This window comes from Mobula birostris, chromosome 8 (genome assembly GCF_030028105.1).
Source record: "Mobula birostris isolate sMobBir1 chromosome 8, sMobBir1.hap1, whole genome shotgun sequence".
Classification (NCBI taxonomy): domain Eukaryota; kingdom Metazoa; phylum Chordata; class Chondrichthyes; order Myliobatiformes; family Myliobatidae; genus Mobula; species Mobula birostris.
The window spans coordinates 48,314,786-48,333,217 of NC_092377.1; the positions used below are offsets into that span (position 1 = coordinate 48,314,786).

Below are 18,432 nucleotides of genomic sequence, written 5' to 3' on the forward strand. Positions count from 1 at the left end.
ATTGATAAAGTATTGCTTAAAAGATTAGCTAGTAACACAGAGCAACTTCCAATTTTCATCCATCTATTAAAATCATTTCCAGTGTTGACTAGTTTTGATAGTGAAAAAAAAATTGCAAAATGCATTGTTGTCTCTAACTTGTGGATAAAACTTCCCAGGAGCAGATTAAAAAATAGTTCATGCAAAGTTTTAATTCTCTTTGGGCTGAATCATCCTCATGTGTGAAGAACAGCTAATGGTGGAACTATTTCATTAGTGAGAATGGGAAGTGATCAAGAATTTCATCCATTTCAATTATGGAATACCTCAGGAATTTTTATCTGTCCATTGTTCAAATGTATGCAAGTTTACCTTGGCGTCAATCTAAAGGCAGGACTTTATTATACACCTTCAAAGTTGAAGGCTAAAAACTTACCCAACTTAAAAGAACAAACTTAAACTGGACTAATGATTCAATTCAGCTTCTATTTGCTCCTATAGAAAGAGATAATAAGGCAGTGCAAGATTTCGCTGGTGCTTAAGCTAGCAAACCCAGAGCAATAGGGAATATTTGGTTAACAATACTGCAGATATGTATTACTGCAAGGATGGCAATATGTAAAATTTTCATATTTAAATATGAACATCTGGTCTTTTGTTTTTTGTTGATACTTCAAAATCAAAGAGATGGAAAGCAAAGCTCACAGTCAAGGAAGGTGCAGTAAAGAACTCCATTTGCCATGGAGTCCTTCCACACTACGATCATAACTTCTTTCAAAAACTAAATTCAGTGCAATAACTCTATGACCTTGATTACTCATTTTCTCCAAATAGGCTTTAAAACCTTTCATGAAATGTCTACAGTGAATGAGAATTATTGGGAGCTTTGTAAGTGCTCATTAATGAATGAAACAATTCAATAATACTTGCCTATTATCTATAAAATATTCTTAAAATTAAATATGGAGCCTCACATCAGATGAACTAATCTTCAATGTACTTGTGATTTTGTTAGTTATTTGATGAGAAGAAACTCTGCAGAACTGTGCGACTTGTTGAGTGCGTGATCACTGACAAGTACTGAAAGCAATTCCTAACTCTGAAAGAGGGGGAACATATCAAATCATTCAAATTATCAAAGTAGTAAAACTGTCTTAGACTATTTTGCTGATAATTACAAAGTAAAAACTCAATTTTAAGTATTAGAATAAATTTAGTAACTATTTTGATGTTGAGCTGGAGGAAGAACGAATAGTTCAAATTAGGAAAGTAAAAATATAAATTGGGGTTAAAGACACTGGAAGCAGAGAAAGGGTGCAGCTGTGCAGACAGACTTCATATTCTCATTTGAATAATGTGGCCTGAATCTGTCAGTTTATTCACCATCCTTATGCTCAGTGTATACTACATTAAAATCAAATTAAATAGTAAATAGAAGACTATCATTGCCATTGTTTTGCTGTTGTAATAGCCATTGCAGAGCAAAATATTCTCCTCACACCTACCTTCACATCAGAGAAGAACATCTTCAGCATATTTGAACTGGGGTACCGGGTGTAGAAGAACATCAGCTTTGCCTTTTTCAGGTGATTGGGTGACAGTCCCTCCTGTATGTGCGATGCTAAGTGTCAAGGAAAATATACAGAACATTTATAGGAAAAAAAACTGTACCGCACAAGTCTTCTGAGCGATGTTACAGTGAAAAGCCAAAATGAATGAATAAATTGAAAACTACCAATAGTTTAACAATCACATAATATTGACTTTTTCAATGTTAACCAAGAGCATACAATTTAATTCTTTCAAGGTGCAGTCCTCCCACCCCCAGACATTAGCTTGGACAGAACAGAAATACTGCACTGCCTATAGATTAATAATGGATACAACAGCATTTACAAACACAAGTCTTACAGCATTGTTACTCTACTGATATAGCTACAGTATTCATTAATTCCAAGAAATAAAACAACTATTATATTGTGCCAGAATAATTCACAACTGGCATTAAAATTTAACAAGTTAGCTAGAGATGCAAAAGAAATTCGCAAAACAAAAAGGGTATTATTATAAAGTTAAAAATTAAACATCTTTACTCAGAGCAGAGAACACAGTATGCCTAGAAACCTTACACAGAGGTTACCGGGTAGATCTAGAGATATCTGACCTATGCAAGGGTACTGAACCAAGATGTACGAAAGGTTAGTTTTCTGACAGTCAAAAGGCCCCCAGGGGCCAGCTGATCAATATTTTTTTTCTTACATTGATAAAGAAACCTATTTATCTGCAAATATTATTATCCTTCAGCTCAGAAGACAGAAGCTTCCTAAAATAGTTCCCAGGAGAAAGTTTAATGCAACGCTAATCGTAACAATCTAGCAATTCTGCTTTTCAAACAGCATCCTTGGCACTCTTTTGTGCTTTGTGCATTAGAAGGGTTTTGGCACATCTGTGCTGCAGTTCGCCCACCATTTCCTCCACAAATTAATGGCTTTATAATTTATCAGAAATGAAGATGCATGTGGAGAAAATCAATGTGGGCCCTGGAAGGTCAATTAAGGGGTGCCTTCCAGAAGTTATTTCAAAGGGCATTCTATTGAAGATTACATTTAAGAGCAAAAATGCTGCAACTTCCATGACTACACAAGTGATTTTGAAGAGATCTACACATTTATTACAGAGGTGAAATCATTGTAAGAAGAGATCAGGTCAGAGTGAACAAACTCTTAAGCAACTGGATCATGCCGATACTTTGTATTTCAAAAGCTTAATGATGGCTGAGATGATAACTCATGATTGACATGCTTCTTGTACCTTGGGAAGAGTTGAAAAACCTTATGTGACCTCCATTAGACTGATAGGGAAGACTAAAAGAGCATTACACTCTCCACTGCCATCTGTCATAATGCATAAGTGAAATAACGACGGCAAATGAAAGGAAGTATGGCAAGCTGTTCCACAGTGGTACTTGGGGTGCTGAGAACTAAAAGAATCAATGGCTGTCTGCGTTGAAGGAAATAATGTAATGACGAGAAACAGACAGAACCTTCAAAATGCTTGAAAGATGTGAACTAAATTCTGCAAGGTAGACATTGCCATATGGAAAACTGCTGAATTGCAAGGACTCTTTTGAGCTATATCCCAATTTAAATTTCTATTCAGGAATGCATTCTTTTAGAATATTTGTTAGTTTCAGTTCAACTACATAAATTTAAAAACCAACTGGTGATTTCCGTTGTGTTCAATCCCGAGGTCTGAAGGAGGCCCACTGAGAAATGGAGATTAGGGTTGCATGAATTGCCAATATTATCATATTAATAGTGGAATCCTAAACAATTGATATACATTATAAGTTTTACTTCAAGCATTGAGAATCAGCGTGAATGTGATTTCAGCACTGTTGTGCTAGTTATAAATAGAATATGAAAGATAGCACCATCACTGGATATTTTCAAATTTTACATTTTAAAAATAAATTAAGAAATCAAACAGAGCACACAATCTGCCTTTAATGAATATTTAGCATGGACTTAACTTGATAAAGTAATAATGGTTTATATAGAGCCCACTTAGTTAAAGCATACAAATAACTTAACTGTAATTTGTCACTCTCATTTTGGTATGGAAGAATGAGACTACTCTAGTCACAGAATCTTCAACCTCACTTTCAATTATATTCTCATTCAGCTCTCTATATTGCAGGCGCAGGCCTTCATTTGATGTCATTTTTTTTAAACTGGTAAACTTTGCTACCTAGTATTTCTTGTTACATTAATTTCCAGATAAAGTACAATGGATCCGAAAAATTGCTAAACAAAATATACTGGTATAAGTTAATCATTAACGCCAAAATTATTACTACAGATTTGCCACAAGGCTAAAATCCCATAAGATCATGAGTTGAGCAAAGCAATTTAACAGGCTTACATTTGTTATGCCAGTGACACTCTGACTAACATAAGACAATTTTGCATTTAGAAGGATAAAACTCCTTGAAGATATAATTGTTATAAATATTATATTCTTGCATCTAAATAGTTTTAATTACTCCATTAATGACATGTATAAAAGTTGATAGCTACCCAATTAATATAACTACTAAAAAATCTCAGATGAAGTATCAGAAAATCAAAAATAACCACCTAATAAATAATTACAGCCTTCACTCTTCCGAATGGGATTTTACAATTATTTAAGTAAAATTTTAAGTGGGTTTTCACCTGCCAAATTGAAATTCAATTGGAAGGCAGCCTGCAAATATTGGAGCATCTTTCAATTTTTTTTTAAATGAAGAGTTTTCATCAAGGAAGTGTTTACAAAATATGGTTTAACTTTATAAAACATTGATTAGGCTGGACTAATGTGTGCCGATCTTGTCAGCACACTATGGAAAGAATGTGCTTGCTTTGGAGAGGTGCTCAGGAGATTACAAGAGCATATAATTTTTGTACGAAAATCCCCTTACTTAAGAAGTGGGAGCAGGAGTAGGCCATCTGGCCCATCAAGCCTGTTCCACCATTCAGTAAGATCATGGCTGATCTGACCATGGACTCATCTCCACCTACCTGCCTTTACCCCATAACCCTTAATTCCCCTACTACGCAAAAATCTATCTAACCTTCTCTTAAATATATTTACTGAGGAAGCCTCTACTGCTTCATTGGGCAGAGAAGTCCACAGATTCACCACCCTCTGGGAAAAGTAGTTCCTCCTCATCTCAGTCCTAAGTTTAGTCCCATGAATCTTGAGGTTATGTCCCTAGTTTTAGTCTCACCTACCAGCGGAAACAACTTTCCTGCCTCTACCTTACCTATCCAATTCATAAGTTTCTATGAGATCTCCACTTATCCTTCTGAATTCCAGCGAATACAGTCCTAGCAACTCAATTTCTCCTCATAGCCTAACCCCCTCATTTCTAGATATTCATCAGGAAGTTGCCAGGATGGTACTTTTTAGTTATTAGTAAAAATTCCCAGAGGTTGTGCTGGTTTTCTTTGGAGAAGTAGTTCTAATGACTTAAAAATTAAGTGTGGCATTGATAGGATAGAGTGTAATAAATTTTTCCCAAAATGCTAAAGGACAAAAGTTTAAGATGAGGCACAAGAAGCTAAGAGGGGATCTGAGCAAGAATTTTATCCACCTAGGTGTTTGGAATCTGGAACCTACTGCTTTAGAGAATGAAGGAGGCAGACATTCACATAACATTTATAACGTATGTAGACAAGCACCTAATCACCAAGGCATGGAAGGCTATGGGCAAGTGCAAGTAAATGAGATTAGTTTAACGGGTACTCAGTCATGTAGACATGGTGAGATGAAGAGCCTGCTTCTCTGCTAAATGACTATGACTGGTTCAGGCATTTTAATACCTTATTTCTATATTAATTATCATCATGAAAGTTACTTAAACAATTATTTAAGTAGTTCAACATAAATCATTAAAAAAAGTTCTCACAAAAATATTATCATTCAGTAGCATGCTTTCAGATTTGACCTTGCTTTTACTTCCTAAAAACATTAGATTACCACAAAATTTTCCAGGTGTATATAACTTTACTCTAATTTGCTCTTGGGATGCAGTGATACAGTATTTATTGCTCATCCTTAGTTACTCAGAAAGCATGCTTTATTAGATTTAAACCTTTTTAAATATTGAGATGAAGAAATATTCATTAATAAGTAGTGAGATGCAAATAATCCATATATTTAGTTACTAATCTGTTATTGACTAAATAAACTTAATATGAAAATTATTTTTTTGATTAGCGAAAGGACATAATAACCAACTTGATAGGCAGATTGCATTCCAGAAATGTGCTCTATGGATTTGTATACAAATGATAATGTAATTCCAAGCATAATTTGCAACAAAGCAATGTCAAGTAATGTTGTTATTCATTGAGCTAAAATTGGCTTTAACTCATTGCTTGATGCATATATTATGGAAAACTTTAAATTACACAGTGGTTCTAAATGATATTTTGGTAAGAAGATTGGTTCTACTGTAGTAAATTTTACTCTTAAATATGTTTAGTTAATCTACATCAGTTTATGAACACATAAGGAATTCCCATATTGGTTGAGAACAAGAAGGAATCAAGTAACTCCATTCTCTTTACTACCATGTTCTGAACTCAACTGAAGATTATTGCAAAGGTGATCGAGAACAAAGAGAGCACAAGTATAGGTAAAGGAAGTTGTTCCAAATATTTTTCTGAAAATCTTTTGATTTAACATCTTACATTCTTACTTGGATAAGAAACAATACTGCAGATTACTCCCACCCATCACTGACTGGGAAAAGTATAGAGGAGTAATATGGTTGCAGATATGCAGATAACATCTCACCAAACACCTCCTCCACCACATTATCTTTACTTATCTTCACTCAGGCAGGGGAATTCTATGATGACAGCCATAATTCCATTAACAACACCTGCAAAAAGTTAACTGTGACAACAGAAAAGTATGGGGAGTCATGGACTTGCAACAAGAGTCTGAGGTAAACAAAAAAAGATACTTCTGTGGAATACTTTGAAAAAAGGTGGAAAAAATATGTTCATACAAACCCCAGTAGGAATTTGAACCAACCTGCCCTAACTTTGGCTTGCTTCTCCAGCCCCCAAGAAATCCTAAAGCGGAGATCGTTCCATCCAACAGCATGTTTGCTCCCATTTACCAGTTCTGATCTCATACTCGTCAAACACCCAGGTTTTAAATTAATCATATATGTGTTACTTTTATTAGTTTATCTATACACCAGCACTTCATATTTCTAACTATGCTAAATACCTGCACAACTCTGAGAAAGATATACATTGCATTCTTGCGCTTAAGAATGCTTACATTCTTAATAGGAACTAAACCAGTGAACTGTGTTTCTGCAATAGAAAATGCTCTTTAGAGAGGACCCATTCTTCTCTACTGCCCAGTGGGGTGGAGGCTGGCTCATGGCAATGGAAGTATATTTCAGCAGGAAATTAGCCATTCATAGAAATATTGCCTTATTTGCATTTATACAAAATAACTGAACGTGATTTAAGGTTTTATTGGAGATTATACGAACCCTTATTCTCTTCAATGTATTGCACATTTATAGCAATAATGAAAGCTGACAAAGCAAAGTAACTCATTTTAAGAAGTTTGTCGTGGTTCAATTTTTTGTGGGTGATTTGTTGGAACAGCTGATATGTTTCCTTTGTTCTTTAGGAGTTCTACAGCAAAGGCATATCTGCAGTATTATACTTTTGAAGAATAGTTTTAAATAAAACAATCAAGTTAAATGTTTATTTAAATATTATCTATCAAATAAAACTCATTCATTTATATAAGTTGTTCCAGATTCCAGCATCTGCAGTCTCCTTTGCCTATATTTATATTTGACAAAGTTGGAAAGATTCAAAATTAATTTGATCCTTTAAGTTTTCCCCTTAACTACTTCAAGGTGTCACCATGTCAATTTTTATTGTAAGAAAAAGTTATTCTCACTCTTTAAAAGTCACATGATCTTAATGGGAATATTTTTTTAATTGACTCCAGGAGTTAAAGAAAGTTGGAAAATATAATTTTGGGAATTCCAAAAAAAATTGCATATTTAGCATTTCTGAACAGACCCCTTACAACTTCTTTCAGAGCCATTCAGAAAAGAAGTGCACCTTTGCCTCACACCAACATCAACATACTAAACAGATCCACTGTAAGGCATTTCATGATGCTTAAAGGATTATAATTTTATTGTTGGACCTCCTTTTTCAAAATAAAATCAAAACAGCAGCATCATTTAAAAGAAAATGTTAACATCTCTTGAGCTTTTATATTTATGTGTCCAAATTGTTCAGAGGTCATTCTGTGTGGAGAGCTCTGCTTGCTGAAATGTTAAAGAGCGAGCACAGTTCAGCTTAAACCCACATTTCTTGGGAGTACCGACCCTTGATGGATATACACAATCACTATGTGGTGCAAAGCCATTTAGCAATCACTTAAAATTTTACGCTTTAAAATGTAGACCAATTTGAGGAAGGAGGCAGTAACTTTTTTCAACCTTGTACTAATAAATCACATAACTCTAATTATAACCATTAATAACTGGCTTATACCATACTTTTAATATTGTCATAAAATTGTTTTCAAAAATACATACTTTAATGAAATCTGCCGTTGAGGTAAATTGTTCATTTCTATCTTGTTTCATTTGAGGTATACTTTGACTTCTTCTTAAGAGAAAAATAGATTATACTATCATTTACGTCTTATACTCTACAGAATATCACAACAGAAATGTACATAAAGACTTTGCACCACAATATAAAGCATTAACACCAACATTAAAGAGCAGCATCAATGTAGGACCCCCAGAATATTTTTCAAAATCTATTTCTTTGCAAATCTTACTTTCATAAGTAATGCCTAAAGGATCCCCAATAACTGAGTTAGCAATCGCTCTCAGGTGTCATATCGAGCCATCCAACTATACTCCAAATTTCATCCTTACCTTCCGAAATTATTCACATTTAGTTACGTTGGCAGTGGAGATAATATCAAGGATAAAAACAAATCAAAACATATTTCCTGCCCAAAACTTGCAGACAGGATAGGGTTCTGCAGAGGTCATGGAGTTACACGCCTGTGCAAGCCACTCAAACTTATTCAAGAAGAATGGACTTTTCCTATAACACTGTCAGCATTTGTGAAGTACCCCAGAATGAATCGTTATATTTAGAAGAGGATGGAGTAAGCAAGAAAAATAAAATGGTAAATGGTACAGAATAAAGAGAGAGAAGGCATAACTGCCAGTGATCAGCTGTTTAGGTTTAACTTGCTTTGTTGTTTAAAGGTTTGAGAATCTACAGAGCAGATTTTTTGAAATGCTTAAAAAGACAGATTTATAAAACAAAAGCAAACTTAAAGGATCAAATTTTAAATGCTACTACATATCTATACAATTACAATGCTAAAAGCAAACTGAAAATTTTAAACACAGTATCTTTTATAAAAGTTCTTAATAAAAACTTATTAATAAACACATTATATTAACGAGGACCTTATTTTTAAACAATGTTAGGTAACTGTTACCTTGCACAACTTATTTTGAACATCAACTAGAAAAAGCAGCTGAAATTCATGGTACACCAAATAATGTAAAGCAGAACTGACCATTTTCCCTTTTAAGTGCTTACGCTAAAAGCGACTGTTCTCCCAAGAAAGCTCTAGCTGTTTCTAGGATACTTACACATGCACAATGACTCATGTTGGAATAGATTTTGTAAACATACAGCTGCACAGAATGTGAGCACAGCCCATTCAAGGCCAGAAGAAATGAGCACAAATAAATATTAAGAAGGTAAGAAAACGTACAGCTCTGTCCCGGTAGCTCATGTGGCTCACCTCATTCTTTTAGCTTCAGCTTTGTTAAGACAGATGACATTCAATTCTACATGTCATGCAAAATAGACAATAACTGCTGAAACTTGAGCCAGCTGCCAGGTGTAAAAGAAAAAGAAAAGATGATAAATCCATAAATTAATGAAAGACATCTGCTCAGGAAAATAAAAGATCAGAGAAATACTGCACTGCAGCTGAACCTAAAGCAGTATTCAACCACCACACGAGTTTGTGTGTAGTCTGCATAGAGTTTTTACAAGGCAAATATGTAGAATTACCTGAGAGACAGATGAGTTATGTCAGTGTGGTACAACATAAAATTGCACAATTGGATCAAAGCCTGCAGCAGTGTAACTGAAACATTAATTACTATTGCCAATTCAGCTTGAGAAGACTTTCTAAAATTATGCTTTAATCATACAATCATTTAAAAATCATAATCAAAGCAACATTTGCTCTAAAGTATCACTATATCTACTGTTATTCTTGCAACCAAAAAAAATTACAAAATTTGGGATTGCGGTGGGTAATTGCAGAATTTGAAGAATTTCTAAATCCTTGTTTGCTCTGATTATAGTCTTTTACATTATTTCATGCCACATGTAATGTAGTCTTAGTTACCAGATTACTCCCAGTTAAATAAATTAACACTGGACAGCTTTTGAACCTGCAGCTTTAGAACCATCTATTATGTTTTAGTTTACATGCCATCTTATTTTCTGTTCAACTCCTGGAGACCAACTGTACACGTTAGCCTCGCGCAAGGCTGTAGATCTGCTCCATATTGCTGTATGCAAATAATTTTCACATTCTACGAGGCTATTTTCTTGAGATGCAAAGGAAGTTTGTGACATGGAGGATCAAGGGTGGAATCTTGAGAACAGCCATTCAGCTGTTTCCTTTATCATTAAGGGGTTGGGATTGGAACTTGCTAACCATATTACAAAACTGAAGTTATTGAGATACAACTGAACACAGTTGCACACAGTGTATCTTTAATACAGTCATTTTTCAATAAGTACAAAATAGTACATATAATAAGTGCTTTTCTTCTTTGAAGATATTAAATTATTACTATGGGAAAGAAATAAGGCCCAACATCTTCCATATTAATTACACCAAATATATCAAAATTCTTGTGACATATTCATTTCTAAAATTTGCGAATAGGGTACATCACAGTAAAGGCCTTGCGATATGAATTTTAAATGCAGGTGCTAATGTAAAGTAATAAACTCATAACTGCAATTTTAAAAGTGCTTTTTCGTTACCTGTGAAATATGTAGCTGGTCATTAAAATCACAAAATACCACAGAGTGCTGCTAAGCAACAATAAATGGTGCCGTATGTTACTGACTACTGTCAACAAATCTTTCAAGAATAAAAATAGAAGCTCTATTACTTCGACAAAGTGATAGGATAAAACAAAAGGAAAAACTGTACAGAGAAGTGGCTCTCTGAAAGAAGACAATTTGCAACTGATACACCAATTTGATAGTTCATAAAAATATATTTGAAAACTGTATCTGTTTACCTAAAATATGGAAAAAGTACAGTAAATCTTGTGAAAGAAGTTTGGTTCTGCTGAGCCCACTCTGATTGTGCTCACAAGCTTTTAAAATCATTTGCTTTGTATATACAAGGACAAAAGATTTCTGTGTACAGCTGAACAGAGGTTAATCATGCATAGCAGACAGCTGCACTGAACTTGCAGAACATTAGAGCGTGGGGGTGACACACTTGTTGCATCTTCAGTGTCTGGGCTATCCAAAAAACAGGTAATGATAGTAAATAAAATTAATACCCATACCCTTTAAAGTTCAACTCAAAATTCTAATGATATCAAAATTGGATGAAACATGGATGAAACCTCAGAATTCTCGCTAGTTGCACATATTTGTTTTAGACCTTAAAGAATAATCAGAAAAGGATATTGTATTTCCAGAATATGGTGAAATGTCTGCCATATCTTGCAAGTCACTGCACTCAGATTTAATGAGAGACAAAGAGAGACCTTCAGCTGTGCTGGATGGATGGATTGGTGAGCACGGACGATGGTTCATGTGGTGCGATGACACTTTGGTCCGCAGACAGGCAGTTTCCCTGGTCAAGTCCAAAGATTCGGGAGATGACCTGTCTTTTCCAGATACTGTGTTGGAGGCATTACCTATTGAACCCTGAAAGGAATAGGCCATGAGGGGAAGAGGCAGTGGATGGCGAAAAGCAGGGGATGAAAATCCTGCTGCAGCTGAGAGTGGGGACTGATGATGAGAAGTGTGGTGGCCTCCCATCGAGGGGGTGGAGGCAGACTGCTCGGATGAGTTTTTGCGTACTACTAGAGGCAGTGCTTCCGTCTGGTCTGAGGAATTAGACACATGCATGTTGGCAAAAGTATTCAACGGGTTAGAAATGATAACGTCACCAAAGCATTGAAGTCGTTGATTTGTTGTATGAAAGTTGTGGTTTTCACCATTCATGGCAAATCTTGCTTGTGGAATCTGAATAGGGGGGAAGACCTGAGGAAGTTGGTGGGAGGATTTAGAGAACATTTTGACAACAGAGTCCACTACTTGTGACATGGTGGAATTGAGTTCCTGTTTAAGAGTCTCAGCTAGCTGTTTCCCTTCAGCATGCAAGGTGGTCAAGCCCTGGTTTTTCCTTGAGTGGCCATCTCTCTTCAGTTTTTCATTTTCTGCTGCCATTTCCTGTTCCCTTATGAGAGCACGAGCACGATCAAGGAAATGCCCTGGATCTAATTCTGATATCTCATTATCAGATCTGTCATGTGCTCTGGTATCAGCAGTTTCTGATTGCATGCTATCTTCGGACAGGTTGCCATCTTCTTCATTTTCAGAATCTGTGCTGTCGTATATTTGGTAGAACTTTTCCTGGAGTTGGCGCAGCTGCTTCTGCATGTCTTCCAGCTGTTGCTTCAATTGCCGTCGTTCTTCTCGCTTTTGCTCCTTCCGCGCCGTAACCAGTTGCTGAAAACTCTGCTGCTGTTGCTGGGGAAGCTTCTGCTTACGTTTGTTTTCCCTGTAACTCTCTCTGGGACTTACAGGCTGCTGTACCCCATCTCGATCATTCTCCCCACCCCGTAGTGCCACATTTGGTGAATGACTCATGCCTCGAATTATGTTTTCAACTCGTGCACGTTTCGCCCGCAAATGTTCATCACAAAGCCGATCGACATCAAACTGGCTCATGTTGGGTCTGCTAAATGGTGATGTGCATTCTTGGGCACTTTCCCTTGAAGAATTACTACAGGCATCTTCCTGATTTGCCTCTGAGCCTGTACTAGAGAGACCACTAGTTTGCAAGTTGTGCTCTGTGCTTCCATTCTTGGTTGCATTGTTTTTCAGCAGTTGAGAAATTATGGTAGCTCCAGGAAAAGGCATCATGGCATCTTCATATGAGTTTGCTCTCTTCAACAGCTTGCGGAGCACATTTGATTTGTCCCCATCCGTATGTTGAACCACTGAGCACTCAATGTCCTGATCTGAGCTTTGGGGATTCATGGCACTGAATAGCTTCCCTTTTGCTTTAGTTAACACTGTAGATGTCCCTACAGTTCTCTTCACTCCAATATCGACTCTTCGTCTTTTAGTATGTCTGGTTAAGAGGGCTATGCTGTCATGGTCAGGCATCACTGGACTGTTATTGTGCCATCTTCAAAGGCTTGTCAGCTGGGCACAGCTCGAGAATCCCGGGACCCTAGCCAACAGAACAAAAGGACCGATGAATCATTTTCTTTAATTTTCTCCAAATTTCCTGACTTCAATTCTGTATAAAATAGGAATGTGCCAGTACTAAGGTTTAATGAAACAATACACTTATCGTAGCTCAATATGCATTTGGTTTGAAATTAAATAGTTCTTTAATAATATTTCTATTCCAACAATTTGGAATAGAGTAGAAAAATAACCAACGTGCACAAAATGTTTAAGTCTGATTTTATTATCAGACTTTTAGGTCAAAAACAAATTCATTATAAAAGAGTAGCATTTTAATGTATTCCTATTTTTCCAATACCACGGCTTAATATAAACATAGTTTACTGAAAATAAATTGCAAACAATTTGGGAGAATTAACTTTATCAATATTACTCTATGCACTGCTAATTCATTTTCTATGTGCCGTGTCGTATGATATAGGTGATCATGGTCTTTCCATGACCAAGACTGCTCTTGACAAAACTTTCCACAGAAGTAGTTTACCATTGCCTTCTTCTGAGTGTAAACTAATGAACTTTCTAAATTACATCTATTTCTTCTGCACTTTATTCCAAGAATGCCACAAGACATGGCATTACTAACCGCACAAAATGAAAGACAGAGCAAACCTAAATATAGATTTAAGCTATCTATTTATTCTTTTTCTAAAACTTATAGGTAATTTCTGGCAAAAGGTTATCTAATGCTTTGGTGTTAAGAAATTGCTTCCTGTTTCATACAATACAAAAAACCTCATTGACAATGAAACTACTAAATATTTACATATTTTAAAAAAATATTATGGTAATATTTAACTAATGAAAGGCCAGTGGTTAAAATATTTTATATAATAATGACAAATATAAATCAAAAGGAATTTTTTGTTATATAAAATTTACTGGAGGTTCAGATACTATGCATGTGAGATTGCCTTTATTGTCTCAAAAAAAAAATCACCAATTAAAATTAGTGACAAAGCAAGAAAACATCAAGCATAAGCACAAGAAAGGAAGGGCATGCACTTTCTTTCATGCCAGAACTTAATTTCCCAAGATTAGAAAGGCAGAAATGTATCAGTTCTCACAAAAAGCCAATTTACAGGTGATCCATGTTTGATTAACTAACAGACCAAATTCCATGAAGGTTATAAGCATTAGACCATTGAACAAATGGTTTAAATCTTTAACTTATATAAACAGCAAATCACAAAATATTTTTCATGCTAGATATACCCATGTGAAACTTTTACATCAACTGTACAACACTCATCTCCACAATAGCATGACTGCTTGCCAAAGGCAGCATGCAGACAGTTTGGAATTGCTCCCATCCCTTTCAACTCACCTGTAAAAACATGCACATATTCCACAACACCACAGCTGTGAGTGACTATCTATACAGAAACAAGCTTTATCTAAGCAGCTTCCAACCTGCAAATATTTGTAAATGGTTCATAACGATTAAGCAATACCTTTAGAGAGATTTGATATTTAGGCTTGCAATATGCTTTGCCCCTGAATGTGTTGTTTGTAGCTAATATAAAACTGGAGCAAAATATAATCCTTGTGATAAGTATTCAGAGTTCATTCCTCTTGGTTAATGTAATGCAAGATGATGACTACTTAAGGTATAAACATTTACGATAGCTGTGCATGGTTTCAAACTTGCAATGTCAAAATTGTTAATGTCAAATTGTTAATTTTGACATTAATTTTAATTTCTACACTACCTGGAGGAGATTTTGAAATTTAATTCTAAAGATCACAGCAGCAAAGCTTCCAAAATAGATTTTTAGATTCTATCCATATACTAAAAATCCTTTACCAGTTGAAGATCATTTTAAGCCCCACCAACAAGTATGTTTGATAAGATTCTGATAATTAACAAATATCACCCAATTATGTATCTACTTATATTATTTTTAAAAGAGTGTATTGATGCTTCATATGTAGAGTGTGGGATGGAGGGGAATGAAATCGGATTATGTTAAACACATTTAAACATGAATTATCTATAATTACTGCCTTGATAGTGGACAATCTTTAGCTCATAATCAACTGGAAGAATATATTCTCAACAGTTATTTCCTTGGGAATAAGCTGGCCTGGTTACCTGAAGCAAAGGCAATATCCCTCTCTGTACTTATTCATCTACCAAGATCTGCAGCATGCTTATGTTAATTCAATTGTTTATTATGCTGTTAAAAAACAGTAAGGACAACAGTTGTCATTTAGCCTTCCAGTTCGGGGTTGAGGAAGAACGAAAAGGGGAAGAATGGATAACATAGTCCAAGTGAATGTCCCTGGCTGCAAACAAGACTGTGTATGGAAAGACAACACTCTTAAACAAACAATATTTTCATGATGCTAACAGGTCCCATTATAAATTTCTGAAAACACAGCTGTGTATAAAAATCCCACTCCTAGTTATGAAAATGTCTCCTGTTATAACTATGAAATACATCTAGTTAATAACTTGAATTTTTACCATCCAATAATTCTCCAGTCCTTTCTGACGCTCTCATCCAACATTAATTAAAACAGAAGCAGAATCTTTGCAAGCGAGTTGTCCTCTGGACAGCCAGGTGCAGTACATAGTCTGCACACCTGTAAAGGTGCAAGGTAGCTAAATGAGTTTCTATGGAATTCTGCTTCTGCACTTAATTTTAAAAATAACTTGAATAATCACAGTACTCGACTTTAAAACTTTGTAACTACCATAAATGTAGGTTCCCTTGGTTTACCAAGTAACTGATTGTGTTTTGACTGATATGTGCAGGACTAGTGTATTAGGGAAGTTTTATATAACTTATCATTTGTCCGTAATTGAAACAACGAAGCACAGCAGTTAATTAAACTTTATAGAGACTCATGGATGTTAGTAAAGATGTTAACAAAATCGACGGATTACAGCTCTGTTAGTCGTGAAGCAAACTGATACTTCAAATTCCTTCCAAGCTCTAAATTTTCCTAGAGTTTAAAATGGGGATTTTCAGCAGGTGGAAAAACAAAACACTTCTCTGGGCTGCTGCGGTTAGATTGGACTTGTGTGTCACATAATTCTCAATAATTGTCAGATTATTTCATTTCTTTTAAAGACGACGTGTATAAGTGATCGGAAACAAGCATTTGCGGACTGTATAATGTATCCGATTATAATTTTTTTTATAATCCGCGTACCTGCAATAGACGATACCTCTTTTTTAACAAAATTATGTGTTCTTTGGAGGGCGGATCGGCGTTAATTGTGATATATCGCGATTTTCATTAAGTATCTGATCGCAGCCAGACACTGCTGAGCCTTTATAAGACGAAGCTGCAGCTGCCTTTTGAGACACCGCGCACCTGTCTGCCAGCGCCCATGCGCAGTTTCTATCAAGTGCCAATACCATTCAACACCTTTCACCATCCTGAACCCTCGCCTCTTAAAAAAAAACTGTCTCTCAGTGCTTACCAGTTCACTTTCAAACGGGCCTGGCGTTTGAAGGGGGTTGGGATGGGGGTGGAAGGGAACCTTCAGGAAAACATTAGCAAGGCGATCCTTCCGCTGTTGCGCCTGTGTTACAAGCATCCAGCAGCTGGCTGGGTAAACATCAATTTCAGGAACAATGTACAAGACACGCGGGGATGCCAGCGACTTTGAATTGTCTGTAAACAATTAAAGGCAATTCTACAAAGGTCATAGTCACAGGAGAACAAACCCAGAACTCCACCGAGCTCAAACTAAAGAAGGCAATGTGCAAATAATGAAGGGCAGCACCAACAAATGTTTAGATTATTTTAATCAAACCACAAAACTACGCTTCCAAGATCCGCGATGCAGCAAAATTCACTTTCAGAAAGTTGATTTCACTTTCCTGGTAAGGCCAATGCTTTTCTCTTCCTCCTCGTCAAATAATCTACAACCTGTTTGCATTAAAACAAAATGCATCTTTTCCGCACGCATTATCATTCCAACTGTTCAAACGTAGCTTCCTGTAAATACTGTTTACTGTTAATCAATCCCTGTCAATGCAAATCCGACCATTCGATCTGACAGCGCACCTCCACATTAAGTACAACCAAGAGCGAGGTCGGAGTTTCACGCGATAATGCTACGAACGCAAGACTAATGCCCCGAGATTCAGCGACTATTCGGAGCAGAAATGCAAGTGGGTACAAGGGGGGAATTTTGACAAAGGACACCTTGTGACGACAACTTCTTTGTCCATATCTGACTATCAATACAGCCGCCTTGTGAGCGTGTATGTTGTCTGTGTCTGTGTGTGAGAAGGGTGTGCTTGGGGGGGGGGATCGGGAGAGGGAGAGGGGGTGGGGGAAAAGAGATGGTAGCAAAGGCTACAGCCACTATGACCCTCCATCCACTTTAAAATACCCTTAATTTAATCACTGTTACTATTAAGTTTCACGAAATCACAAGCGTGAGCACAATGCAAGACGAATCTAACTACACAATAGCACATTTATTAACTAAATAATAAACCAAAAGAAACCAAACCGAAACTAACAAATCTTCACTAGATCAGGAAAAAAAAAGTATCCATGCACATCAAAAAACAAATCCGTTGCATGACGAGACACGAAATACCTAGGATAGTATACTTGACAAAAGACAAAGAGGCGCAGATGATGGGACAAAAGAGTACAATGCAATATTTGGAAAACAAGCAGCGTATTGTATACAAAACACAAAGGGGTTAGAAATACTTCTCTACTCTTTCCAAAATACATATGGGATTTTAAAAAGAAAACCTTTGAAGGTATGGGAACCAGCTGCAAGCAGGCGTTTAAAGTTTCTGAAGGACATGGTGAAAGGTAAGCAGGGAACAAGGTTACTTACTGTGCTGTAGTATTAGTGGCCAGCGAAGAGGAAAGCTTGCTGCTTACAGGAGGGAGGGAGAGACAGAGAGAGGGGTTAGAGATGGTGAGGGTTGTATACCTCCAGGAGGCAGGGCTTCGCGCCGCGTTCCTCTCTGATTGTTAATTCTGCGCAAGCCGCTGAAGATACACTTCAAGACGCGAGGAAGGAAACAGGAAGAACGCGCGTCATAGTCTTTGTGACATCATCCACTCAAACCAATCGCAATTGCGATCGCTGCTGTCCAATAAGACAAAGCTTGGCGGTCGGCTTCAAAATGTTGCCTTCCAACCAATCGGCGTGAGGACCGGTTTAGAAGCGTCACGTGCTCCAGGACTGAGGATATTTTTCTCTTCCCCCCCCCTCTCCCCCCGCGCTTTTCTCATCTTGTTCACCAATGCCAACTTTGACTGGAGCCGCTGAGCCGCATATTACAATAAACTGAATTATTTCCATAAAAATGTTTTACCATTGTCATATTTTCCCCGGACTCGACTCGTGTTA

At 36.5% G+C, this 18,432-nt stretch overlaps 1 protein-coding gene across 3 annotated transcripts in view; it reads right to left on the minus strand.

Annotated features, from left to right (window-relative positions):
* The window catches only part of prox1a (prospero homeobox 1a), a 106,644-nt gene extending 88,564 nt beyond the window's left edge, over window positions 1–18,080 (minus strand). For 2 of the 3 annotated variants that reach the window (XM_072265148.1, XM_072265145.1), the window contains exons 1-3: window positions 17,911–18,080; window positions 11,289–13,071; window positions 1,485–1,589 (exon numbers count right to left, since the gene is read on the minus strand). In XM_072265148.1, coding sequence (XP_072121249.1) covers window positions 1,485–1,589; window positions 11,289–13,004 — 1,821 coding nt within the window. In that variant the 5' untranslated portion in view covers window positions 13,005–13,071; window positions 17,911–18,080. The remainder of the gene's footprint in view (window positions 1–1,484; window positions 1,590–11,288; window positions 13,072–17,910) is intronic. The other variant, XM_072265147.1, reaches the window with a different exon arrangement.
* Between the last annotated feature and the right edge of the window lie 352 nt (window positions 18,081–18,432).